Source organism: Parambassis ranga, chromosome 19, assembly GCF_900634625.1.
Source record: "Parambassis ranga chromosome 19, fParRan2.1, whole genome shotgun sequence".
In the NCBI taxonomy this organism is placed as follows: Eukaryota; Metazoa; Chordata; class Actinopteri; family Ambassidae; genus Parambassis; species Parambassis ranga.
In genome coordinates, this window is record NC_041039.1 from 20185467 (window position 1) to 20208193 (window position 22727).

At 43.1% G+C, this 22727-nt stretch overlaps 1 protein-coding gene across 1 annotated transcript; it reads right to left on the reverse strand.

Annotated features, from left to right (window-relative positions):
* Positions 1–3436: 3436 nt before the first annotated feature.
* LOC114452606 (zinc finger protein aebp2-like) lies at positions 3437–22686 on the reverse strand. The gene is made up of 9 exons (XM_028431993.1): positions 21940–22686; positions 21183–21393; positions 19371–19478; positions 19094–19280; positions 17661–17785; positions 13438–13505; positions 7100–7213; positions 6004–6033; positions 3437–4736 (listed from the first exon to the last, which is right to left on the reverse strand). Exons 1-9 carry the CDS (start codon positions 22590–22592, stop codon positions 4730–4732), a joined length of 1503 nt encoding a protein of 500 aa, XP_028287794.1. The 5' UTR covers positions 22593–22686; the 3' UTR covers positions 3437–4729.
* Positions 22687–22727: the final 41 nt, after the last annotated feature.

The following is a 22727-nucleotide window of genomic DNA, read 5'->3' on the forward strand; positions in this document are numbered from 1 at the left end:
AGGAATGACTTCCTGTGTCTCTCAGTGGTGCATCGTGGGAGTCAGAGTCTGTTGCTGAACGAGCTCCTGTAGCTGGTCAGCACAGTGTGGAGCGGGTGGGAGGGACAGTCCAGTATGGTCTTTATTTTGGACAACATCCTCCTCTGACACACCTCTGTCAGAGAGTCCAGGTCCTCTCCCACAACATGGCCGGCCTTCCTGATGATTCTGTTGAGTCTGTTTATGTCCCTCGCCCTCAGACTGCTGCCCCAGCAGACAACAGCATACATGATGGCTCTGGCCACCACACACTCATAAACCATCCTCATCATCGTCCTGCAGATGTTGAAGGACCTCAGCTGCCTCAGAAAGTAGAGGCGACTCTGGCCCTTCCTGTACACAGTGTCCACATTCTTACTCCACATTTAGAATATGTTACTCAGATTGAGTAATGTAGCGGAGTACATTACAAATGACATTTTAGGACATGTGATCTGTATTCTGTAACTGAATATCATTTTTTTAAGTATCCTTTCCAACACTGCCTACAGATCACCATGGCAAGGTTCAGGTTTGTATTAACCCTCGGGCGTCATTGGGGACTTTTTTGTCCATTTGGGTAATTTTTGCCTCTTTACCTGGCCACCATTTTATCTGTGTTGGTGCATATGGCACAATTTTTTGTAACAAAGACTCTCTCTAGACACATTTTAGAATTCCAATTTAAATTTTTCAAATACATCACCAGAACATGGTGAAACTCATTCGTGGACAAAAATGTCCACTTACAAAAAACTGCTATAAAAAATTAACAGATTAATATTTTTTCTTACTTTTTTCTGCATAAATATGTTAGACAACTTCAGCCCTGCTCAAAACTACCAAACATTAAATCATTTTGAGGAATTTAACCCTTTAAATGCCATTTTTTTATAGCAGTTTTTTGGAAGTGGACGTTTTTGTCCCCTAATGACACAAAAGAGCAGTAAATTAAAGTGACGCCTGAGGGTTAAACAAGTATTTACAAAGGCTAAAAAAAAAGCTCACCGTGCTACAATTCGGTTATTCATGATGAATAATCTAATCTATGAAAGTCTCACAAACACTGTGTTGGCTGGAAAAAGGACGCTGCACAATAACACAGTGGTTATTAATAAGCCTGGGACCACCAGCGAGCACTGAATGTCCAACCAGCTGAAAAGATGTTTGGACAGGGTCGGGTCCTTGCGTTTAACAAGGGGCGGGGTGGGGTGGGGGTTTGTGTCAAAAGTCAGGACCACTTAAGGACAGCCTATTGACCATTTCTCCATTAGCTCTCTGTGCTAATGGAAGAGTCCGATTCTGTCAAAATGTGTTTGTGCACAATGCTTAAATAAATGAATAATGCAAGCAGACGAAGCTACGAACGGACAGTAATGACACAACAAAGACCAGCAACATTTCAAATAGACTAAAAAACAAAAAGACCATTTAGATTTCTAGCTGCGAGAATGAAAAGGACGTCAATAGAAATAATTAGGTAGTCTTAACTGATATACTATAAAAACAAAGAAAAAGGTTTGTGTGAGGATTTATTTGACACTCAAAGCTAGATGTTGTTGGTGGACCAATAAAAAAATCACACTTTTATAGGTATACTTGTAAATGTTTCCATAGAGAAAAAAAGTTAAGGACTGAAAAGTTAAGGACACAGTTGCAGAGCAGCAGCTCATTGGTTTTGTTCTAATTGATGAAACGCCTTCATTCTTCAGTGGTGTGCGTAGCCAGAAAGAGAACGGAAGGATTCTGTGCACAATGACAAACTCAGATGGATGATTCAGCACCGAGTGAAAGCAGATCTGCAGACGGTGGAGGGGTTCCAGATTAGAGCTGTAAGACTACAGAACCAGCACTTAAGATGACCGGTGGACCTGCATAATGAGGCAGCTGTGTGTTACAAAACGACTAAATCCATATGCTGTGATTAATCCAAAACAAAATAAAAAACTGTTTATCTGGGATTTTCTGGTGGAGACAGAGGCGAAGGGATTGGCATAATAAGAGAATATGAAGGAGGTATAAACTCCATCTCATGGGTTGAGTGAACAGACATCACTTCAGGGTAGCAGCGCAGCGATTCCTTTTACAGGCTGGATTAGAGTGTGCAGGCAGACTTACTGTCCGTTTTCTAAATCTGCCTGCCAGTCTTTCTATCAGTCTGTTCGCTGCAAATCATGTCACTTCTGGAGTGGAGCAGATTTTTGGACTAATTTTTGGAGAAAAATACATTGTTTGATCAAAACATTCTGCAAATAATCACTTATGGGAAATGCAATGCATCAGAGGGGATGAGGACATAAGAAAAACATGGATACGTTAGGACTTATCACGTAATTTATGAGGCACGATATGACATATGAGACTGATTAATCTGTAAATTATCTGCAGTTTCGACTGGCCAGTGGCAGATTTCTGTGGAACCATAATAAACCAATTAAATAACAAGCAACAGAGATTTCAAATATAGGGTTTTGTCAGACTCGGGGCTAAATCAGCACACATGACTGTGATACGATGCATTTTTTTAATTGTTTCTAAGCTCAACTCTGCCAAGAGTTCTGTTATTAATAAGCTGAGTCAGTCATCAGAACTGTTATTTATTAAAAAGATGCATTCATTGTGGGGTATTACCCTCCTGTGACAGCTCACGTGTATCACTGACAGCATCCCGCCCAATGGCTGAATCTGTGGTGTTACCCTCTATGTAAAGAAACTCTTCAATATACAGTAGCCTAACCGGGTTAATGGAATTGTGATAAATGCATATTGACATATTTTTATTATTGATTATGCTTATGGTTCCTGTATTCAGAAGTAAAAGCATTGATTGGCATACAGTGTAGAGGTCTGAACGCATGACTTTCTCCTTACAAACATCAGCAACAAGTAGTGTTTAAACCTTTTTTTTTAACCTCATCTTGACCCAAGTATTCCTTAAAATCATCACTAATTATTTACCAGCTACCAACAGTTCAATGAATGGACACAGGCTGTTGCATTTATCTGAAAGAAAGACACGGAGCAAACACAACCATTCTCAGTGTTTACTCAACAACACCTGAGAGCCTCATTATATCACAAGCTGAAGAGTCCTAAATGAATTCTGTATGTGTGAGCTTAAAATGATGAAGAGCAGGACAGCCGTATTGTGGCAGACCTCTGTCTGAACTCAAGTTTTCTCTGCAGGCATGTTCACCAACAGCTGAGGCTGGCAGGGATGCTGCCCTGCTGGCCCAGTCATTAGCTCCTCCACAGCACGCTCCCAAAGCTGTTCTGCTAATGGACGCCAAATAACCCAGGCAAACCCTTCCAACGCTCACATAAGGAACTAATATACTATCCTACATTCATAGTAGAAGAGTAGAACCAGTGCTGCTTCATGCCATTTAAAAAAAAAAATGAGCTGGGTTCGTCAACATCTGTCTTTTCCCCGATTTTATTACAAACACAGTATTTCATTTCCAAAAAGGAACAACACAATGTAGAAAACACAATTTTTCAACAGTAAGTGCTTGAAGAGCAGTAATGCAAATTTATCATAACAACTATGATATATGTACACAGTTCATGTTACTTTAGGAAGAGGAGGTGGAAGTCTGGGAAAGTTGGTGGGATTTGAACTTTTTTTTTACGTCGTATAGTTTACAGACTGTGTATAATCCAAGCCGATTTCATACTTCAGAGAACAAGAGGTGTTCCTATTATACTCATCAATAGGTAGTGCACAGTGGATAGGAGTCTACAGAGTTGTACAGTACATGTTGACTTTTTTTAAAGCCAGTACCCCTGCATATTTGCTTGTGTTTATGTTCTTTAAAGACAAACTGTACTGATGTATGTAGCAACAGACATCTTCCCACAGCTTCTGTTAAGAGTCAGCTGTGGTTTCTGACACATGTGTAGCTGGTGGTTTTGCAGACACATCCGCATGGCAACAATAAACTGACAGGTACATGTACGTCCCTGCAGAGGCTCACGTTTATGATCCGGTTTAAAAAGCTACACAGTCGTGTCCAAAGTTATTGCTCCTGTAACAGTTTGAATCATAGTGAATACGAGTCTGACTTGACTGGCACAACCTTACACTTCATTGTCATACACACGGTTAACAGTACTGCATTCAGTAAAGTATAAATAAGATCCGTGAAGACTTATATGTCAATGTAATATAACAGCTAGAAATGTACCAAATATCCCTACAGGCGACAGTTAACATATTATCACAGTTGAAACGGTTCTTTTCAAAACCTTCACACACACACACACACACAAAAAAAATCCACAGAACACCAGCATTTTCATGGTATAAAAATAAGTTACAAATCTGGATAAATATTTTACACAAAAAAGTTATAAAATATGCTGCATTATCTGACAAGCTTACACAAAACTGTTTTTTTTTTACACTATATGTTTGTAAGAACATTTTCAGTTTGGTGCCTGTTAAAAAAAAAACATTCATTGATTTTTTTTTTTTTTTTTTTTTAAACACAAAGTTAAAAGTTGAGTCCCATTTTACATCACACAGTCATTTTAGATACACAAAAACTGACAAAAAGGAGAACTGCAGCATAGCCAGTTTCACTTCCTTTTATCGCCGCTTCACCCCCCCCCCATTCTGCAGAGACAGATGAAGAATGTCCCGTCCCATAAGATAAACCTCCTATGAACAAGGATTTCCCCCTTAAGTATCAAGTCCACGGAAGACTCCTTACAGGCTGAGCACAAAGACAGGAGACAAAGACACAGAGGAGGAGAGCATGAGTCGTTCCCAGTTTGTTAAGAGAGAGATTACAGAATGAAAAATTGGCTTTATCCTGGATGTTCTGAGCTGACTCTCATTACACACACACACATTTAAAGTTGCTGCACTAAACCGCTGAGGTCAATTAACAGAATAATAAACATCCAGATATGACCTAATGTTTGAGTGCAACGAGTAAAAGCCACGAGCCATGGCTCTAAATGGACCCATTTCTCTGGCTTCATGGCACAAAGTAACTGTGAAACTGTGGGTGATGTGTGATCAGCTGCAGTGATGTTTCATCACAGGAGAGCCAGAGCCACAGGGGATACTGCAGCAGATGCACGAAGATTACCATATCATCACAGTGCGTCAGCATCCTTTTATGTACGTCATAGCCAAAAGAACATGAAAATTTTAAAATGCCTGTCAGACTACACACGTGACCTCAGCGCTCTGTGGCTCTGAGTTGTTTGCATACAGGTACAAACACTGCTGAATTAAAAAAAAAAAAAAAAAAAAAGGAAGGAAAGATGCTAATATGGTAGCTACGGCACGGACACTGACGTGATGTAGAGTAAAGCGCGTATCTACATGTAAAGAGATGAGGAAAAAATGCCTTCTGTGCATTAATAAAGAATCAGTGAGAAATCTGTCAGGTCAAACGTAGTGTTTTTAGGTTAAACTGTCACAGTTAAGTGTATTCTGGATATAAAATAAATATCATCCCGTGGTTATTTCATCCTTTTTGTGTAAAAACTTTGTCCTAATTACCAGAAATGTATGGCCACAGTGACCTGTGTATACTAAATTAATCCGACCATCTTTAAATCCACAATTGTGCGTTCAGCCCTGGCTGTCACTAACACAGAAGTTGTCCTGCAGTACGGGGAAGCACTTCTGTTATTCATGTTCTTATCTATAAGGTTATTCTTGGCCTTATTTTTATTGTTTGTATATTGAGAGAAGTTTGGGACATTATGGTACTCTAATTAAAGGTAAACAAAACTTCCAGTAATGTTTATTTTGTTTCCTTCTACACGTACGGCAACAGTTTCACCGTACTTGTAGTTTAATTTGGCACCAAAAGCCAGATCAGATTACTTGTGCACTTATTTTAACTGATTAACATGATTGCAATGGCTGGCTATGAGCCATTATTGTGATTGTGACATAAACACACCACAGTAGTGTTGTGCGTGCACGATCATTTTCTGTGTGGCGAACGGTTTTTAGCTTACCTACGCTTCAGCCGCTTTTGAGGAAGAGCTCTGAAAAGACAGGAAAAAAAAAGTCCATTCTGAAAAACATGTTTGCTGTATGATTTTTAGTGCAACACAGAATGACTTCAACATGGAAACAATGATGACATAATATAATCCTAAACTGCCGGTGTGTTTCCATCCCATTGACATGTACAGGGGTTCCAGACACACCACCGTGTTTACTGCCACAGGCACCGACCGCCACATTTGTTTGGGGATTTCATGCATTAGGACAACCTTGACATAAATTGGCTAAGTGCTGACGGTTATATTCTACTATGAAATCAGAGTCCAGAAGCAGCCTCTGCAGTAACTGAGCCTTCAGGTCTAATTAAAATCAGTCAGCCTGCGTGCTGATTAGCAGACTTGTGTGCCATATATCTCCAGTAAGATGACCACTCTTGTTATTTTAGGCACGTTGTTCCTCTTTCGGGATTCATTTTTAACCTTTTATGATATACCATAAAGTTAACCTTGTTTTCTCATATCAGTGATGAGTGTACTCAGTCCTGCAGAGGTGCTTTTAAACGACATCATCACTAATGTGTAGTGGTGTGTGGTGCATTTAAAGACAGAGAAAATAAGCTAGGGAGACAACAAGGTACGAGTTGTCCTGTATTCAAATCAATTTTTGTCTTAATTAAATACATTAATACTCAGTTGTCATTAATCAAGCTTGAATATATCTTCATTATGAAATCAAAACTGCTAGTTTTATCCGACTTCTTGACCATGCAGTAACATAATAATATCTACTGCATCACACACACACACAAAAGTGTTTTCTCTGCACTTTCTAACTCTGAGTGCTGATAACAAGAGTTGGTGCCACCTGCTGGATTAAAGTTTGCGCACACACAGACAGACACACATACGCACACAGGTGTGAAGAGTTACAAGAAAAGTAACACTTTCCTGTGTTACTTTAATGCTTCAAACGATGAATCCTACTGATAAATAAAACAAATATTTGCACATTGAAAACTTGTGTTCAACTGAGGAAAAGCAGACACTGTGCGTCTGTGCATGCATGTGCACAAAGAGGCCGCTGGCATCATCATAACACACTCACCGATAAATGTTGGGGTCTAATAGCATCGCTGTGTCCTGCGGTAACTGGGATAAGTGCACCAATTTAGTCTTCAGCTGAGATCGCTCCGTTTCATTCACCCACACGTCAGGTAGTCTGCAAGACAATACACACACACACACACAGCACATGTGGTTAGACTTCAATATTTAACAATAAGGAAGGGGAGGAAGAGATAGAGTGGGAGTTTGGTAGAGAGGAGACTGCACACATGTTAACACCTTCCTTCGAACACTGAGTACATTTCCATAAGTAACGCGGCCTTGACCAAAACACTGGAACTGACAGACAGACACACACGCAAATGGAGGACAAAGCGTACAGTCCTGCCTTTGGACTTATCAAACTGTCTGTATGTACAGTGTTGGTGCATGCATGTGACTTTTGAAAGTAGCTTAACATACAGCACCTTTAAATCAGAACAGGTTTTTTTTTTTTTTTTTTGGAGGGAGGTGATGTCTTTAGGGTGACAAGCACAAATACTGTACTGCTCAGCTGCACCTTACTGTACCCACAGCAGTGTGATCCCCTCGGGAAAAAAAAGACGGGAGTGTGCGAGCACTGGCGTGGCAAGTTGAGGTGCAGAAGAAAGAAACAAAGAGCTTAGCAAGTCGACTGCAGCTCGCCTCCTTCCTCCGGCCCCCACCTCCCCGTCTCCACTCCCAGCATTTCCCCGTCACTATGTGCGTCATCACAGGAGCCCCCAGAGACGCAGACACACACACACATGCAGACGCGCACACACACTGCAGGCGGCAGTTAGGCAAGCAGGCAGTCGTTCAGCCAAATCGCTCATTCACATGCCTAGTCAGCCCGTTCTGTGAGATGGTGTGCAGGTAGTGCTTCTCATGTAGCAGAGCTGAAGGTAGAGATGAGAAGAAAAGGAATAACAAAAGTGATGGAAAGACGACAAACGAAGGACAGGACACCGGAACCGGAACTGGAGGGGGACCTGTCTCCTAGTTTAATAAAAGCAAGTTGGTACCAACTTTTTTTAATTTAGTGGCCCATACCAGAATGTGTCTACCCCTTTTAATGGTGGTGAGAAAAGAGAGAGGAAGCTGAGAGGACACAGAGACAAGACAAGAACCAGTCCCCGTCACAGCTGCTTTAAAGTTTGGGTTAATCCTGAGTTACTGTCCAAAGCAAACCTCAAAATGACAAGAAGGGAACCTGCAGAGTGTTGCAGAGAACACACTCTCATGTGTATGCTCCAGTCCAGTCCCCATAAACATGAGCGACACAGAGAGTGTGATGTGGTGCTGGTGAGTTATTACACTGTAATGTATGGGAAATACACAGTACACAGTCACACACACGTGTCACACTATTCACACACACACACCACACCACACCACAGCCTTCAGATCACACACAAAAACACACTTTCCAGCCCACTAAGATGTCTCCACCCAGAGACCCCATTCAGTCACACAGGCCAAATAAAGAAAAATGGATTTGTTTGATTTTCCAGAGGAGACCGTTATTTGGCTCGCTTCTTTATGAGGCAGAAACGTGTATTGTGAGTTGAGGCCCTTGTGCAGAGAGCTACTAGGGGTGCCTGCCAGACTAAAGTCTAGTCTTCAACACCGGACTGACGGCTGGGTCAGTGGATGAGGAGTGGATGCAGCCCATGTAACCATACAGGAGCACAGAGAGGACTCACTGCAGGTGCACAGAGAGGACTCACTGTGCGGCGTTTCAGAGGTCACTGCTATTCAGGCTGTTTTTTTCCCTTTACCTGATAACTACAAATGCCTGCAGTGGTTGAAGGTTTAGTGCTGGCGTGTTTCTTTTAACTAACACACAACAAAGACACGTGCACTGGCATAAATGAATAAAGAGTGCAGCCAGATATTGTGATATTGTTGAGCAGGTTTTATGAGCATGGTTGACGTCCATGTTGCATACCTCATATTTTTTAGTGTGTGAATGTGTAGACAGAGGAATATTTAGTAGCAGCAGCTCCTCTGTCGTTTTAAATTTAACGTTTTAAAGTTCAGTTCCTTATATTCTCCTCTCTGAAGTCCTGATATGTAACAGTTTATTGTAATTACGTGTAATATTGCCATATATAGACTTTCAAACACTGCCGCATTATGATGATCAAAAATTGCCCTTTTTAAGTTCTTTCCCAAGTATTCGAGAAACTGTGCTGTATATCTAAAATGTGGAAAAAGTGCTATTTCGGACAGCCCCACTAGCTTGTGATCATTGTGAACTTTTACAGATGACTAAATATAAACACAGCGATGGAAAAACACTAAACAAAAAAGAGCCAACAAAGGTTTAAAGAGATAAAGCCATTTTGTGCAAGATAAAGTCTGTGTGGATACAGGGGCTCCAGGCACGCTCTGACAGAGACGATATATATTCTAGTGTTTGTTATTCCAAAGCAATCAACAGCATGCAGGAGAATCCATTCACCCATCCATCACAGATTAGACAGCAATTATGATTCTCTCTCTCCCCCCCTCTCTCAGCCTCCCCTCTCCCCTCGTCGGTGAACTTCTTATCCTTCATGTTCAGAATAGTTCATGTTAATCAGTTACTCAGTGATCCAAACCGAGTTAATGAGTGTTGCTGGGATTCTGAATGGGTTGCTCCAGCATTAATAAACATGACTTCCCACATTCAAACAGCTAATCATTGACTCGAGTGACAAGAAACATTCACACACAATCGTTGTTGACTTCAGTGTCACGGCCCTCCATGGCTGACCAGATAACTACAACATTATCTATCGGACAGACATTACAGTGAGACTTGATATATCGACTTGATCGAACTGAACGATCCCGGCAGCAACACAGCATGCAATTTACTAAATAACAACTCTCACCTATAATTAACCAACATTTAAAGAGGATGGGATGTACCACTGCACTGGCTTCCTGTGAGTCAAAGGATACATTTCAAAACTTTACTCCTGGTCTACAAAGCACTGAATGGTCTTGGACCAAAATACATCCTGGACTTATTGGTTCCCTATGAACCGTCCAGACGCTTGAGATCATCAGGGACAGGCCTACTGTGTGTACCCAGGGTCAGAACCAAACAGAGTGAAGCAGGATTCAGTTAGGCCCCGTTCACACTGGAGAAAGTCATTGCAGCTAGAGTAGGATTGAGCCCAGACAGCCTTTAAGCTGGATGCGTTCAGACCTATTTTCAAATCTGGCTAGCACACACTTGTGTCCGCACTCAATCCGGCTTCATCCAGCATGTTTGCGGTCCTCCAAACCACTAGGTGGCGCCTCGTAATATACAGAGTCCGTTCACACCGCGGTAGGCTAGATCCACCTCTCGTGGGTGGATCTAGCCAGATTGAAATCAAACTGGATACAGCCGGATTCGAGGTGTTCACACTCAGAAAAAAACTTCTGGATTGATCTGGATGCAGCCGAATCCTGCTTAAGCCACATTTTTTTCCCCAGTGTGAACGGGGTATTATTCTGCCCCTCACCTGTGGAACAGCCTTCCTGAACACCTGAGGTCTGCTCAGACAGTCACTCTATTTAAGTCAGGCCTGAAAACACATTTGTTTACTGCAGCGTTCTCCTAATTACTTGACTGCACTCTTCTCATTTAATCACCCTCATTTATTTTGATGTTTTTATGATTTTATTCTTTTTATGATTTTAATTTCCTTCTTAATTTAATGTTTTAAAATGTTTTTAGTCTGTGATTTCATTCATTTCATTCATTCATTCATTCATTTTACATGATGATTTCATCATCATGTAAAGCACTCTGAATTGCCTTGTGTATGAATGGTGCTATATAAATAAAGCCTGCCTTGCCTTGCCTTACCACCTGCATGGGGAAAGTGCAGTCAGTCCTCAACCTAGAAGCCTTTTAATCATTTTGTAGTAGTTTGTAGTTTCCATGTCTACCAAGAGGATCAATCTAGCTGTTAGCATGACATTATGTATCCCCATGCTTTTCATTCAATTATCAATGACATCATCAGGCTAACAAACTTACTGTATGTACTGTAATACGATCAAATTAATTGGGAGAGCATGAAGCCGCCCTTAATTGTAATCAATAGTTTCAATAACCACAGCCGTCAGACACGGGGCGAACAGCAGTTTAAGAATGACTCTGTAGCATCACCGTTTTCCTCCTGCTCCTCCTCATCATCCATTCTCTCTGGTTTCATTCTGCCTCTTCCTCACATTTCTCTCCCTCACAGACACTCTCTTCCCACTCCTATTTCTCACTTTCCTCCAATCGCCATCTCGCCCATTTTCTGCCTCTGTCTGACTTTGAGGCGCAGCATCAATCTCCATCTACGTCTCTCTCTGTTTGGAATTAATCTGAGAAGTCTTTCCTGATCGCCAAACTTCATCTTTCTCTACCCCCCCCCCTCTCCCTCATTATTTCTCTCTGCAGAAGATTAAACTCCCACATGCAGAGAGAGGAGAAGATTGTAGAGGTGGATGAGAGATGGGAAAAGGAAAGAAGAGGAGGAAGGATTGGATGAAGGATGAAGTGGCAGGAACCTGAGAACTAAGGATCAGCTACACTGTGCTCACTGGAAATGGTTAGAAGCAATCCGTTTCATAATGCATCATCAAGGTCTCGATGGGCGATACTGGCTCATGTGTTCACCAAACACATTTCATCTTTTGTTTTTCTTTAACCCTTTTGACCCTGTTCCCCCACTCCCCCTTCACCGTTGTCACCTTTGTGCCTCCTTGTTCCAACTCCTCCTTTCTTCCATTCCTCCTCCCTCTGCTCTCTGATCATCATCAGAGTCTGTGCAGTCAAACCCTTTAATGGGAGTGTGGGAGAGTAGGAAACATGGTGGGAGCTCCCCTTGAGCAAGAGCCCTGCTGAGAATCACAGCATTCTGTGAAGCTCTCTGACTCTGTGACAGCATCCATGCCAAACCATCATGCCTTTCTGCCCAAGGATTTTTTGTTTTTTAATAATTAAAAAAATAATGTAATATGTTCACCTCTAGTGTTCTGTAGCTGGAAGGGCTAAGCTGGGGACACATAAGGACAGGGTGGAACAGTTCCGAATGTGTCTATAACATTACAGCTCAGAAAACTGTGCAGGTGTACCATGGCTGCATGCTAGCACTGTTCCAGTCGGACTGTGACCCGTTGCCTTTTCGAGAAGACGCCTGTGCTTTTCCTATATCAGGCAATTAAGCACAGGAGTGCAACTGTACAAGAGGCTGGGGTTGGGCGGTATTCAAATTTTGCTACCGTCAAACGCCCTCCATATTTTACCCGGTATACGTGAATACCGTGCCGTGCACCACCCAACCCCCCCCTGGTCAAATTAATTACAGGCGAACATGGGTACGTAGCATGTGAGTTCATCATTTCAGCTAATTCAGCTGCTGTAGCCTACAATTCATGGCAGGTAAAACGCATTATAAACTTTTTAATTTCATGCTGGCAGCACACCGCGGTATTAAACTTGTATAAACCCATCCCGATGTGTTTCTGTTTGTTTTTGTAATTTTATCATGTTAAGAGTCTTGTGCAGCATTTATGTTAGAAATACATTATACTATAGCTATTTTTTTTTTATTGCTATTGTCGTATTTGGGTGTGGGTGAGGTGGGTGTTAAAATGTAAAAGATGGTTATATTGTACTTTCCTGTTGTATTGTACAATGATATCTTAAATTAATAAAAAAAAAACAAAAAATGATACCGTCGCTACCCGTGTGCCCCGCCAGTATACCTTAATACCGCCCAACCCTACAAGAGGCTGACTGGCCTGTTTACACACACTCATTTTGATCAAGGGAAAAACAAAGGGAATGGTTACCTGTCCCATGTGATGCTCAAAAACAATAAAAAGGTGAAAGCAGAGCAGCATAAAACAAGTATCAGTTGTCAACACTTTAATCCAACCTAGAGTATATCTAACTACCACTAGACCCAGAGAGGGACAGACTTCACAGCCACCCCTTCTCCTCCTGAAGACATACTGGCTGATAATCATGGCTCTCTGTGAGGAGACCTTTGTGAAGGAGGGTCAATGATATACACTATAGAGGACCTAGTTTCCTCACACTCAAGAGCTCTCCACAACAAATACTGAATCAGCCATGAGAGGAAGATTTACAGCAAGCCCTGATTGTGTAGGAAGACCACTGATCTGTGTTCGCAGCTGGATGGAAAAGAGAATCATAAAGCTCTCACAGACAGGCTGAGATTCACGTATACATGTATACCCCTCAAAAAGGACCAGGCTAAATATGTGGAGGATGTGTTTGAGTCATCAATGATCAGTTCATTCTTAGGTCAAAAGTAAATATTAGTACCAATAGTTAACAGCGAAAGCTTTACTCACATGTCCTCAGGTGTCCAGTGTAGGAGAACCTTCACTTTGCCCGATCCCTCTTTCCTCTTGGCTAGCACCTGCACAGAGACAGACACAGAAATAATTACACAGGGCCATAATTTAACCTAAATATTAGGCTACTGCTAATTTTCAAGCTAATTTGTGGTTTTTACAAGCATGGAATATGTCAGGTTTGGCTAATATTGCAGCATTCTCTGTTGTCTGTGGAGAACCAGCTTCAAAGACGTGCCCCCGTCCTGGCCCCATCTCTCTAATGAATAATGAGACTACATGCTTCAAACATCTTACCAAGTGATACAGTGGCTGATCATTACACTAATAAGCATAGTGAGCACCCTTAATAATGCATGCAAGAGCTCTGTGAGAGTTCTATTTTCAGTGGGTTCTATCCCACATTCCCCTGGCAACATACTACAAGACCAAGACATTCAAATTCAGACCAAAGTTACACTGTCTGGATCCGACATTGTCGAGAGCCTGGGAGATAGACATGAGATGCACAGGGAGCCAGGGCAGGGATGTGTTAGTAGAGACTAGCACCCACTTGATAACGGTTGCTGCAGTGACCTGCCACATCGTTACCTGGTGTTTGTACTCGACTCCGAAATCCGAAAGCAACTACAAATTTTAAAAGGCTTCTCTTCATGTCAAAATACAGTCGAGACGATACCCGACCCACTAAATAGTTGGCTCTTTTGATGCATAACATTTCATCTATCATGCTGTGTTGGTTTATAGTAAAAACTGGTCAGGAATTCACAAATATTGTCAGTAGGGAAATGAACGGCTAGAAAAATAACCCGGAGTGTCGAAAATAACCGCAGATATAACCTCTTGCGTCAATTGCCTTTTTTTCCTTCCGTGAGTGTCTATTTTTAGGATGTTGAATGAGCTCACATGTGAAGAACTTCTCTTACGCACATGAATATCTGAAATTATTTCTGTGACTCTAGGGACTGGTAGTGGCACTGATGGAAACGCTTTGAGGACAGGAGGGAGGGCGGGAGGGAGGAGGTGCCACTGAGACCTGCAGTCGCTCTCCTCCTCTAACAACTTCCCCTACATTTCCAGGTTTTGGCAAAAAAATAATAACATCCCTTAAGGATGAGCCGATAGCTGAGGGGATAGATGGATGATCTGAGAATTCTTTTTCAAAAACATTCTGATAGTTCTGAGGGGAGCAAACAGGATGCAAACGTGTCTGATTCACTTTTTTTTTAAAAAGGAACATTTTGCCTAGCTTAGCAAAGATGAATTTTATCGTTGCTGGCTTGCCGCCTTAACATTTGTCTGCTGGAAGCTTTGAACTTAGCAGCAAAGTTGTCAGTTTATCCATGTTGTCTCTTGTCTGTAATGCAATGCATATGTATTAAATGTCTTAAGAGTGGAGAGCAGCAAGAGTGACGCAACTGAAACCTTTTCACATATCCTCTGTAAGCTAAATGGACCAGCTGGATAATGTGAAGACAACTGACCAACTTTTAAAATCGGGGTCAAACCATACATTTGCATTGTGTCTCCATGTATTCACTTTATCCGTTTGCTTTATAAATGTAAATGGGAGGAGTAAGGAAACTTTGCTAGAGAAACTCCTGCAGAGGACCCTACGCTGGTGTCTCAAGCCCTGCAGGTAAGACTCAGTGCAGCACCAGCTGCTTTACTGCCCTTTTAATTGAAAATGCATTGCTGTTAACCTGTGGCCTCAGGCTCCTCATAGCACAAGGTTAATAATCACAAGCCAAGGGCTATGGCAGTGCATGTAAAGGCTAAAGATAAAGAAGTGGGCTTGTGTTTAAGCAGCATGAAGTGATTTGTGAGCCGAGTAGTTTGATGATGGAAGGTGGTGCTTTAAGGGACAGATCCTAATCCCCTCTATAAATCCGAGGGGAGGGACGTAAGAGAAAAGGAGGGAGGATGGAGGAGGACGTAGGGAGTGAATATTAGTGCGGCTCCAAAACAAGGCAGACAAAACTCCAGGAGCGAAGGCGGGGGAGGGCAGGCCTGCTAAAACTGGGTGCCTGTCTCGTGTCAGGGGGTCAAGCTGTGGATGACGCAGATTGGTGCAATAACAAAAATATCCCACCATAAACATGACTGAGTTGCTCTGGCAGGTCAGCAGGCCTACTGGCCAAACTCCACAGAACCCCCCGCAGCTCTGCTCCATCTCCCCAGGCCTGGGAGTGTCCACTGGGGCCTGGGGTCTGGCGCTGCGCCGCACTTTTCCACCACAATCCCCCAGAGGTTAGAAAGAAAAAGAATATATGCCAGATCTCCTTCCGATTCCATGACCCTAACCTTCACTTAACCCCTTCTCTCCTTCGGAGCCTCTTGTTTCTCTCTCCATTTGTTACACTCCCTCCCCCTGACCGCTTCTTCCACCTTCTCAGTCTGGGTCCAAATATGCAGTTACCTCTCTTAACCTCTTCCCAAGCTTTATCTTCACTTTTTTTTTAATTCTTGGCTGCTGCTGAGCAGTTGAGGTTTGTAGCAGTTGAGGTCTGCTGAGCAGAAAAAACCCTGAATGTGACTAAACACGTAAGATAACACCAACAGAGGAGTAAGGCTGAAGTCAACACCCAACTGTGTGTGTGTGTGTGTGTGTGTGTGTGTGTGTGTGTTTCTCTCAAACTGCACTCAACACGTTTTATAGACGCTTAAATTATTCACTCCAGAAAACATAAAAGGCTTTGTGTCTACAGAGCGTGTTCATGCCTTCATAGGACTGTTGGTGTTACTTTGAGTAGCTCTCTATTGAAGAAAAAAATATAAAGATAATGGCAGTTGAACCAATGCAGAGGCTAAAGAGACACACTTTCATTCCACAAACATGCTAACAGCACACTGCCCGTCTGGGTCTAATCCCTTAGCTTGAATTGAAAGTGCCAAAAAAAATAAATAAACCAAGCCAAGCTTATTACTTATCATAAACTGCTGTCTTTGAAAGGCTGTTAAAAGGCCACATTAGATACTTTTGCATTTATCCCAAGGGAGAAAATATGGATTTTTCTAATAGGTTCCACCACTGAGAGGTTTGCAAGCGGTGACATGCCACAGGGGTACAGTACACCAAATGCATAGTTTATAAATCAATTAACTCACTGAGGGAAAAACGGTATATGGAAAATATTCTCTACAGAAGGCTAGTCCCTGCTAAAACAGGCCCAGGCTCTTCCCTAGGATCACCGTCTGCTCTTACAACAAAGTAACAGGATACAGTACTTACAGTACAGAGACACAACCGAGTGGGATTGTTTCGTGTTTTATGTGAAGCATCTGAACAAAAGGGGGGATTACACAGCAGATCATGGTCCTTACTTTTTTTTTCCTCCAGCTTTGGACAAAGACTACACACCAGTGCTAAAAAAAAAAGGAGATAGAGTAACCCCTAGTGGATCTGCAAGAAAACTGCAGCCAGTCAAAAATCTGCCATTCACACTCATCATATCGACAGCGTCTTTACAGTTGACCTCCCACTACGAAGACGTAATCCCTGTGCTCAACTTTTAGAGCGGTTGTCAGCAAATACGCTGGAAAACCTTTCATGGAAAAACAGCGTTCCCTATTTCTTCATCTGTGGCCTCAATATTAAGCTGCGAGGGCACTTTACAGATCTTTAATAATGCATCATGCAGTGAGCGCAGAATGGACCGAGCAGCACACACACACACACAAACACAATAACAATCCAATTGTCTTTAACTGTGAAGTCTGACTCAGAGGAAAACACCATCGAGCCTTCGGGTGTTTCTGCAGGTTCAATGTAAGTGCATGGAGGGAAACAAGAAGTCTGCTATGATTGGAGGAGGCTGATTATCAAGTAATGACTCTTTCATGCCCCCTGTTGTCTATATGAAAAAAAAAACACATTGAATACATTAGAATAAATGTATGAATATTTATGCTTAGGGACCATAAGCTAATGCTAACAGAAAGGTTCTTTATTCTCCCTGAATATGGCTAAAGACATATTTTATTTATGATTATATGATTAACTAATGGCTGCAGTATTTACCAAAAACATCCTTAATTTTTCAGTTATGCTTGTTCTCACATATTCTATACAAGGAAGCATTTTTACATTTCAACATCCACAGTTAGAAGCTAAACATAAAGCTTCTTAGAATTTAAAACAACTGTTTTTAAACGTTTCTCTCTGAATCCCCTCCTGCTGTTTGAACCCCATTAAAGAGGAAGCAGACAGTCGGACCTACCGTACTGTGAAAGACAACACTGTGGCCGTTGCCCACACTTTCAATGTGGGTGGCGAGGTTGAGACAGATGGCCCTGTGGCGAATAGCATCCATGGTTTGGGCATCAAAGAAGTCGTGGGGCCTCGCTGTAAGAGGGGGAACAGGACAGGATTCAGATGTGAGCAAAGAAAAAAAAAACAACAACAACACACACAAAAACATAACAGCAGGAATCCCACTGTGGCTGCCAGATGAACAAACTGTAAGTAACCACATCCAGGTCAGAACCATCTCATGAATGAAAAAGCTTTACCTTTAACGAGAAAAAGTTGCACATCAGTAAAAAAAAGAGTTTCTATCGTTAACAGCATCACTCTACACACTTATCTAGTAAAGATTTTAGTGAAATGAACCGTTATAGATCACACAACAAATGCATGCAGAACAGATAGACTGTGGGGTTTGCTAGCTGTTCATCCATCATCACCATTTCTATTACAAAAAAGCCAGTAATCTCTCTCTACTCTCTCTGTGTATGGAACAGATCAGAATGTTTGCATGGTAACACAAAACATTTGCGTCCTTAAAAGATGCGAACATTATTGCTATGATGCCGCATCTCAAGGAAGTCAATTTTGATGGACAAGTAGAAGACTCAGTGGATACATGTGGGGCTCCATCTGTCCAATATCATCAGAAAGATTTATAGTCACCATTTAAACTAGCACAACCCAAAAAATTGTATGAATTTAATTTAATAGATGAAGACCGCTCCATTCATTTACTAGATAAATCAAGTCAAAAGTTCAGCATGTGATGATGCATATTTTATTTATAGATGGGTTTGGAAAAAGTTTCTTCCCCTCACACACAGACCATCTGTCCACCTGAAAACTCAGTTAAACTAAGGCCCCGTTCACACTGGAGAAAGTCATTCCAGCTAGAGTAGGATTGAGTCCAGACAGCCTTTAAGCTGGATGCGTTCAGACCTATTTTCAAATCTGGCTAGCACACACTTGTGTCCGCACTCAATCCGGCTTCATCCAGCGTGTTTGTGGTCCTCCAAACCACTAGGTGGCGCCTCGTAATATACAGAGTCCGTTCAGGCCATGGTAGGACCGCGTGTGCACATGTGTCGTGCGTTTTTTTTGTCCCGTGTCGCACCCCGTGAACCGAAGAAGCACATCGCTAGCCGGAAGTAGCATGTCGCTAACCGGATTCGCTAGCTACATTTGCGTTCACACCTGAGCCACATTTGAGCCAATCCACCCACGAGAGGTGAATCTAGCCGGATTGAATTCAAACTGGATACAGCCGGATTCGAGGTGTTCACAAAACATCTGGATAGGCCCGAATCCCGCTTTAGCCAGATTTTTTCCCCCCAGTGTGAACGGGGTATAAGAGAAGTGAGGAAGTCCGGGTTGGTTTGTGTGCCTGTGTCTGTAGGTACGTACGTAGGGAGCACCTGCGTTTGTTCTTGAGCTTCTTCCTCTTGTTGAGTCCAGCCTTAGAGGGGGACTCCTCCTTCAGTTTGGCCTGGCTGGACATTTTAGAGGAGCTCTGCTGGCTGAAGTGACTGGGGACATGGCGGGCCAGCCCTCCTTGGGAAGCAAAGCTGGCGTTGCAGCCACCAACCACACACTGCAGCAGAGAAAAGGGGGAAACGACTAGATTTACATGCAGATACTTTACATTCTATTAAATAGCTGAGGAGCAGCACTGGTGTGTTACCTTAAAGGGTTTGTCTCCACTGTGGGTCAGCATGTGTCGCTGCAGCCAGCTCTGACTGGTGGATGGTGTGTTATACACCTTACAGCCTTTCCACAGACACACAAACACCTGCAGAAAACAGAGGCACACACATTAAAAAAAACAAGACACGACTTTATACAGCTGCTGGAGTAAACAGACAAGGAAGTGAACAGTTTGACTGCTAAGCTATCTTAGGTAAGAACTCAGGGATGTTTTGCAAATTAAACATGCAACCCGCAGCCTGATGGTGGAAGATGCCAGAGATTTCTGATATCGCAGAGAGAGAGAGAGAGAGAGAGAGTCTCAAGGTTTGACCGTTGCAGTGTAATAAATTTTTAAATGTCAAAATGATGGTGCTGGTGTGGTAAACTTCAATTTAAATGGAACTTTTTCTGCAAGAAAATGCACTAAAAAAGACAAGTTTTGGATTCTGCTGCAGGTGTTCGTCAAAAGCAGACGACCCGCAGACGGACGTGCACGCTTGCAGCAGCTGCTGCTGTTCTGATTCAGTCAGTGGCTACTTATATTTATGCATCACTTTAAACACAGAACCGGTTTGATCAGCATGCAGTTGCATTAATAACTGGGTAGGCCTGTCGCGATAAACAATAAATCAATTAATTGCACGATAAATTAAATGGGCTCGATACGTTTTTCGGCAGCGATAAATTACACTTGCATGCTCGTTTGTTTTCCTCTCTCTTTCTCTCTCCCTCCCTCTCGCTGCCAAAGAGACTGGATGACAAAAGGCGTCACTCCGGTGCGTCGTAGCGTATAAAGTGTGCAAAAATGGCCGCGGCTTCTGTCTTAAAATGTGTCAAATCAACAGGTAGTTCTTATTTTTTTAACTCATTGTGTAATGTTTATGGGATGTTCTGAGCAGACCACTGTCAGCTCGCTGTCTGCGTCGCCACCTTGTGCCATCTGTGCTATCAGTTTATTTTATGCGTTTCTGTCTACATGGCGGCGTTTTTAAAATTCACTGCAGCTGTCTGCATTAACTTCATTGACTATGCTCAGATAAGCCATGGTAATAGGCCTACCACTACTCATAATAATAATAATAATATCAACATTAATATTAACATCATTAATAATAACAATAATAATAATGTTGATGATTGGGGGCCTTTAAGTGTTAAATGTTCTTTAGAAATTAAAGTTTATTGATCTATGAAAGGATGTACTTGCATTATATGTCGTTATCATTATATTAGTTGAACATGGTCTCAAAATGACAATATTATCGCATATCGCAATCATTTCTCTTGGCAATTAATCGCCCAGCAAAATCTGTTATTGTGACAGGCCTATAACTGGGGGCACGTACACGATCAAAAACAAGGCATAAGTCATCAGCGGGCGCCTGAGGAAATGCACAGGCACAGAGTGACGGAGACGCTGCCTGCATCCAGAGGTGGAGGGAATAGGGAGGCGCTTAAGACATTCCAGGGAGTATGAGCGGCAGGAATGGGCCATTCACATAGCAGGTGCGCCAGGCTAATCTTGTGCATCTGGCTCGCTCCATCACTTTTGTGGTTGTGGTTATGCCTGAATGTACTCACATAAGCCTAGTGTTGTGTCAGTGCCTCTAAACGGCTGTTTGTAGCAGCAGTGAGGATGAGTCAACTGCATGGATTCAGGATGTTCACATATTTGTCCCTTTCTTTCCCCTTTTCCTGTTTTATCTGATCATTTAACAGCATTTTTTTTTTTTTTTTTTTTTTTACAATGGAGGTGATATCAACAGTGGATGCGCCTGTCGGACATTAAACTTTAGAGTACACTGACCCCTCCACGCTGCCCGTCCACATGAATTCCCCTGATATGTTCTGCCAGATCAGGGCTGGAGTTGAAGCACTGTGGACACAGGTCCCAGCAGCAGGGGTATGCCAGCGTCTTGGTCCCAGAGGAGCTGGTGCTGCTCTGTCCGTTTATCATGGCAGGGGTGGAGCGCCCGCTGGACACCGTGCTCTCCATCTCCATCAGAGTACTGCTGATACTGAGGAAAAGAAAAGCAGGCGGGGAGGAGGATTAGAGTCTCACAGTTAATACAAAATGGATAGATCAGGCTTTTGCATGGCCATGAAGGAACAGGTGCAGACGCTACTTGGTCTCAATGCGTGAAGACCTCCAGGCCACACCGATTTTCCATGCATGCCACTATCACTCACACCAAGTCAATGACATGATTGTGACTGCATCAGAACTCAATACATTTAAAAACACTTCAACCTGCACTGGATCAAACATGTGCAGTTTTTTTCCCCCACGCAGCTGCTCAAGTTTGGATGTTTCTCCATGACGTCAAGTTGTTTAAGGTTTTGGATTTGATGAATTTCTGTTTGAAAATGTTTATCATGTTTCACTGGACTACAATCAATATTCATGTCAAGTGTTTTTATGTCTTAAACACGACAACCAAACACAACAGCATGAGGCTGCTGTGCAGGTTGGAGGCTGACAGTTCTTCAGATTTATTGTGTTATTGTGTGTGTGTGTGTGTTCAGACTCTGAGTACAGATAAGTACTGATCCCGCTGACCCACCTGTCCTCAGAGTCCATACGGCTCAATGGTTCCCCATCCGAGGAGGATATCTCCACACTTGGCCGCCTTTTGTCGCCCAGCTCGCCGCCTCCGCCGCCGCCGCCGCTGCTGCTGCTGCTGCTGCTGCTTTTCTCACCATCCTCACAAACACCCTTGCTCTTCTCGCTGTCTGTTCCTGAACACCGGCTGTCCTCCTTCGGTTCCTCCTTGGGTTCCTCCTTGGGTTCCTCTTTAGCTTCCTCCTTCGGTTCCTCCCTCGGTTCCTCCTTAGCTTCCTCCTTAGCTTCTTTTCTAGCACTCTCACTGCTGGGCTCGCCGTTAGCGTCGCCCGGGATTTGCTCTACCTCTGGTTTTTGCTCCGGTTCTTCTTCTTCTTCTTCTACCGGGGCTGTCGCCTCCTGGTTGACGGGCGCAGCGCAGTCGTCTGTCACCGCCTCACTCGCGGCCTTGTCTGCCGCTTCATCGGGCTTCTCTTCACCGGCCTCCGCGTCCACCTCTTCCATTTTCGGCTCTGCGCTACTGCCTGGTTGCTCCGTTTCCGGTTCGGTGAGGGCCTGTTCTTTCTCCTCCCCGCGGTCCTCGGTTGTCTCCGCGGGGGGCGCATCGCTCTCAGCACTCGGCGCGGGTGATTCGTCTGCGGCCGCAGCGGCCATTTCAGCGGCGTGCGGAGGTAGCAGCGGGTACTTTCGGTGTTAAAATCCACTCATCATGCCATCGCCGAATCTTCGCTGCAGGAGGGAGGCGGGGCTAATCTCACCGTCTGCTCCCTGATTGGCCCAGAGGTGGCA

Bases quoted from the DNA above. Each gene is read 5' to 3' on its own strand.
- LOC114452606 (XM_028431993.1), bottom strand. From the start codon at position 22,592: ATGGCCGCTGCGGCCGCAGACGAATCACCCGCGCCGAGTGCTGAGAGC. The intron at 19,281-19,370 runs GTAACACACCAG...TCTCTGCTGCAG, and splicing joins GTGGAGACAAACCCTTTAAG to TGTGTGGTTGGTGGCTGCAA. The intron at 7,214-13,437 runs GTGAGTAAAGCT...ATTGTCTTGCAG, and splicing joins CACTGGACACCTGAGGACAT to ACTACCTGACGTGTGGGTGA.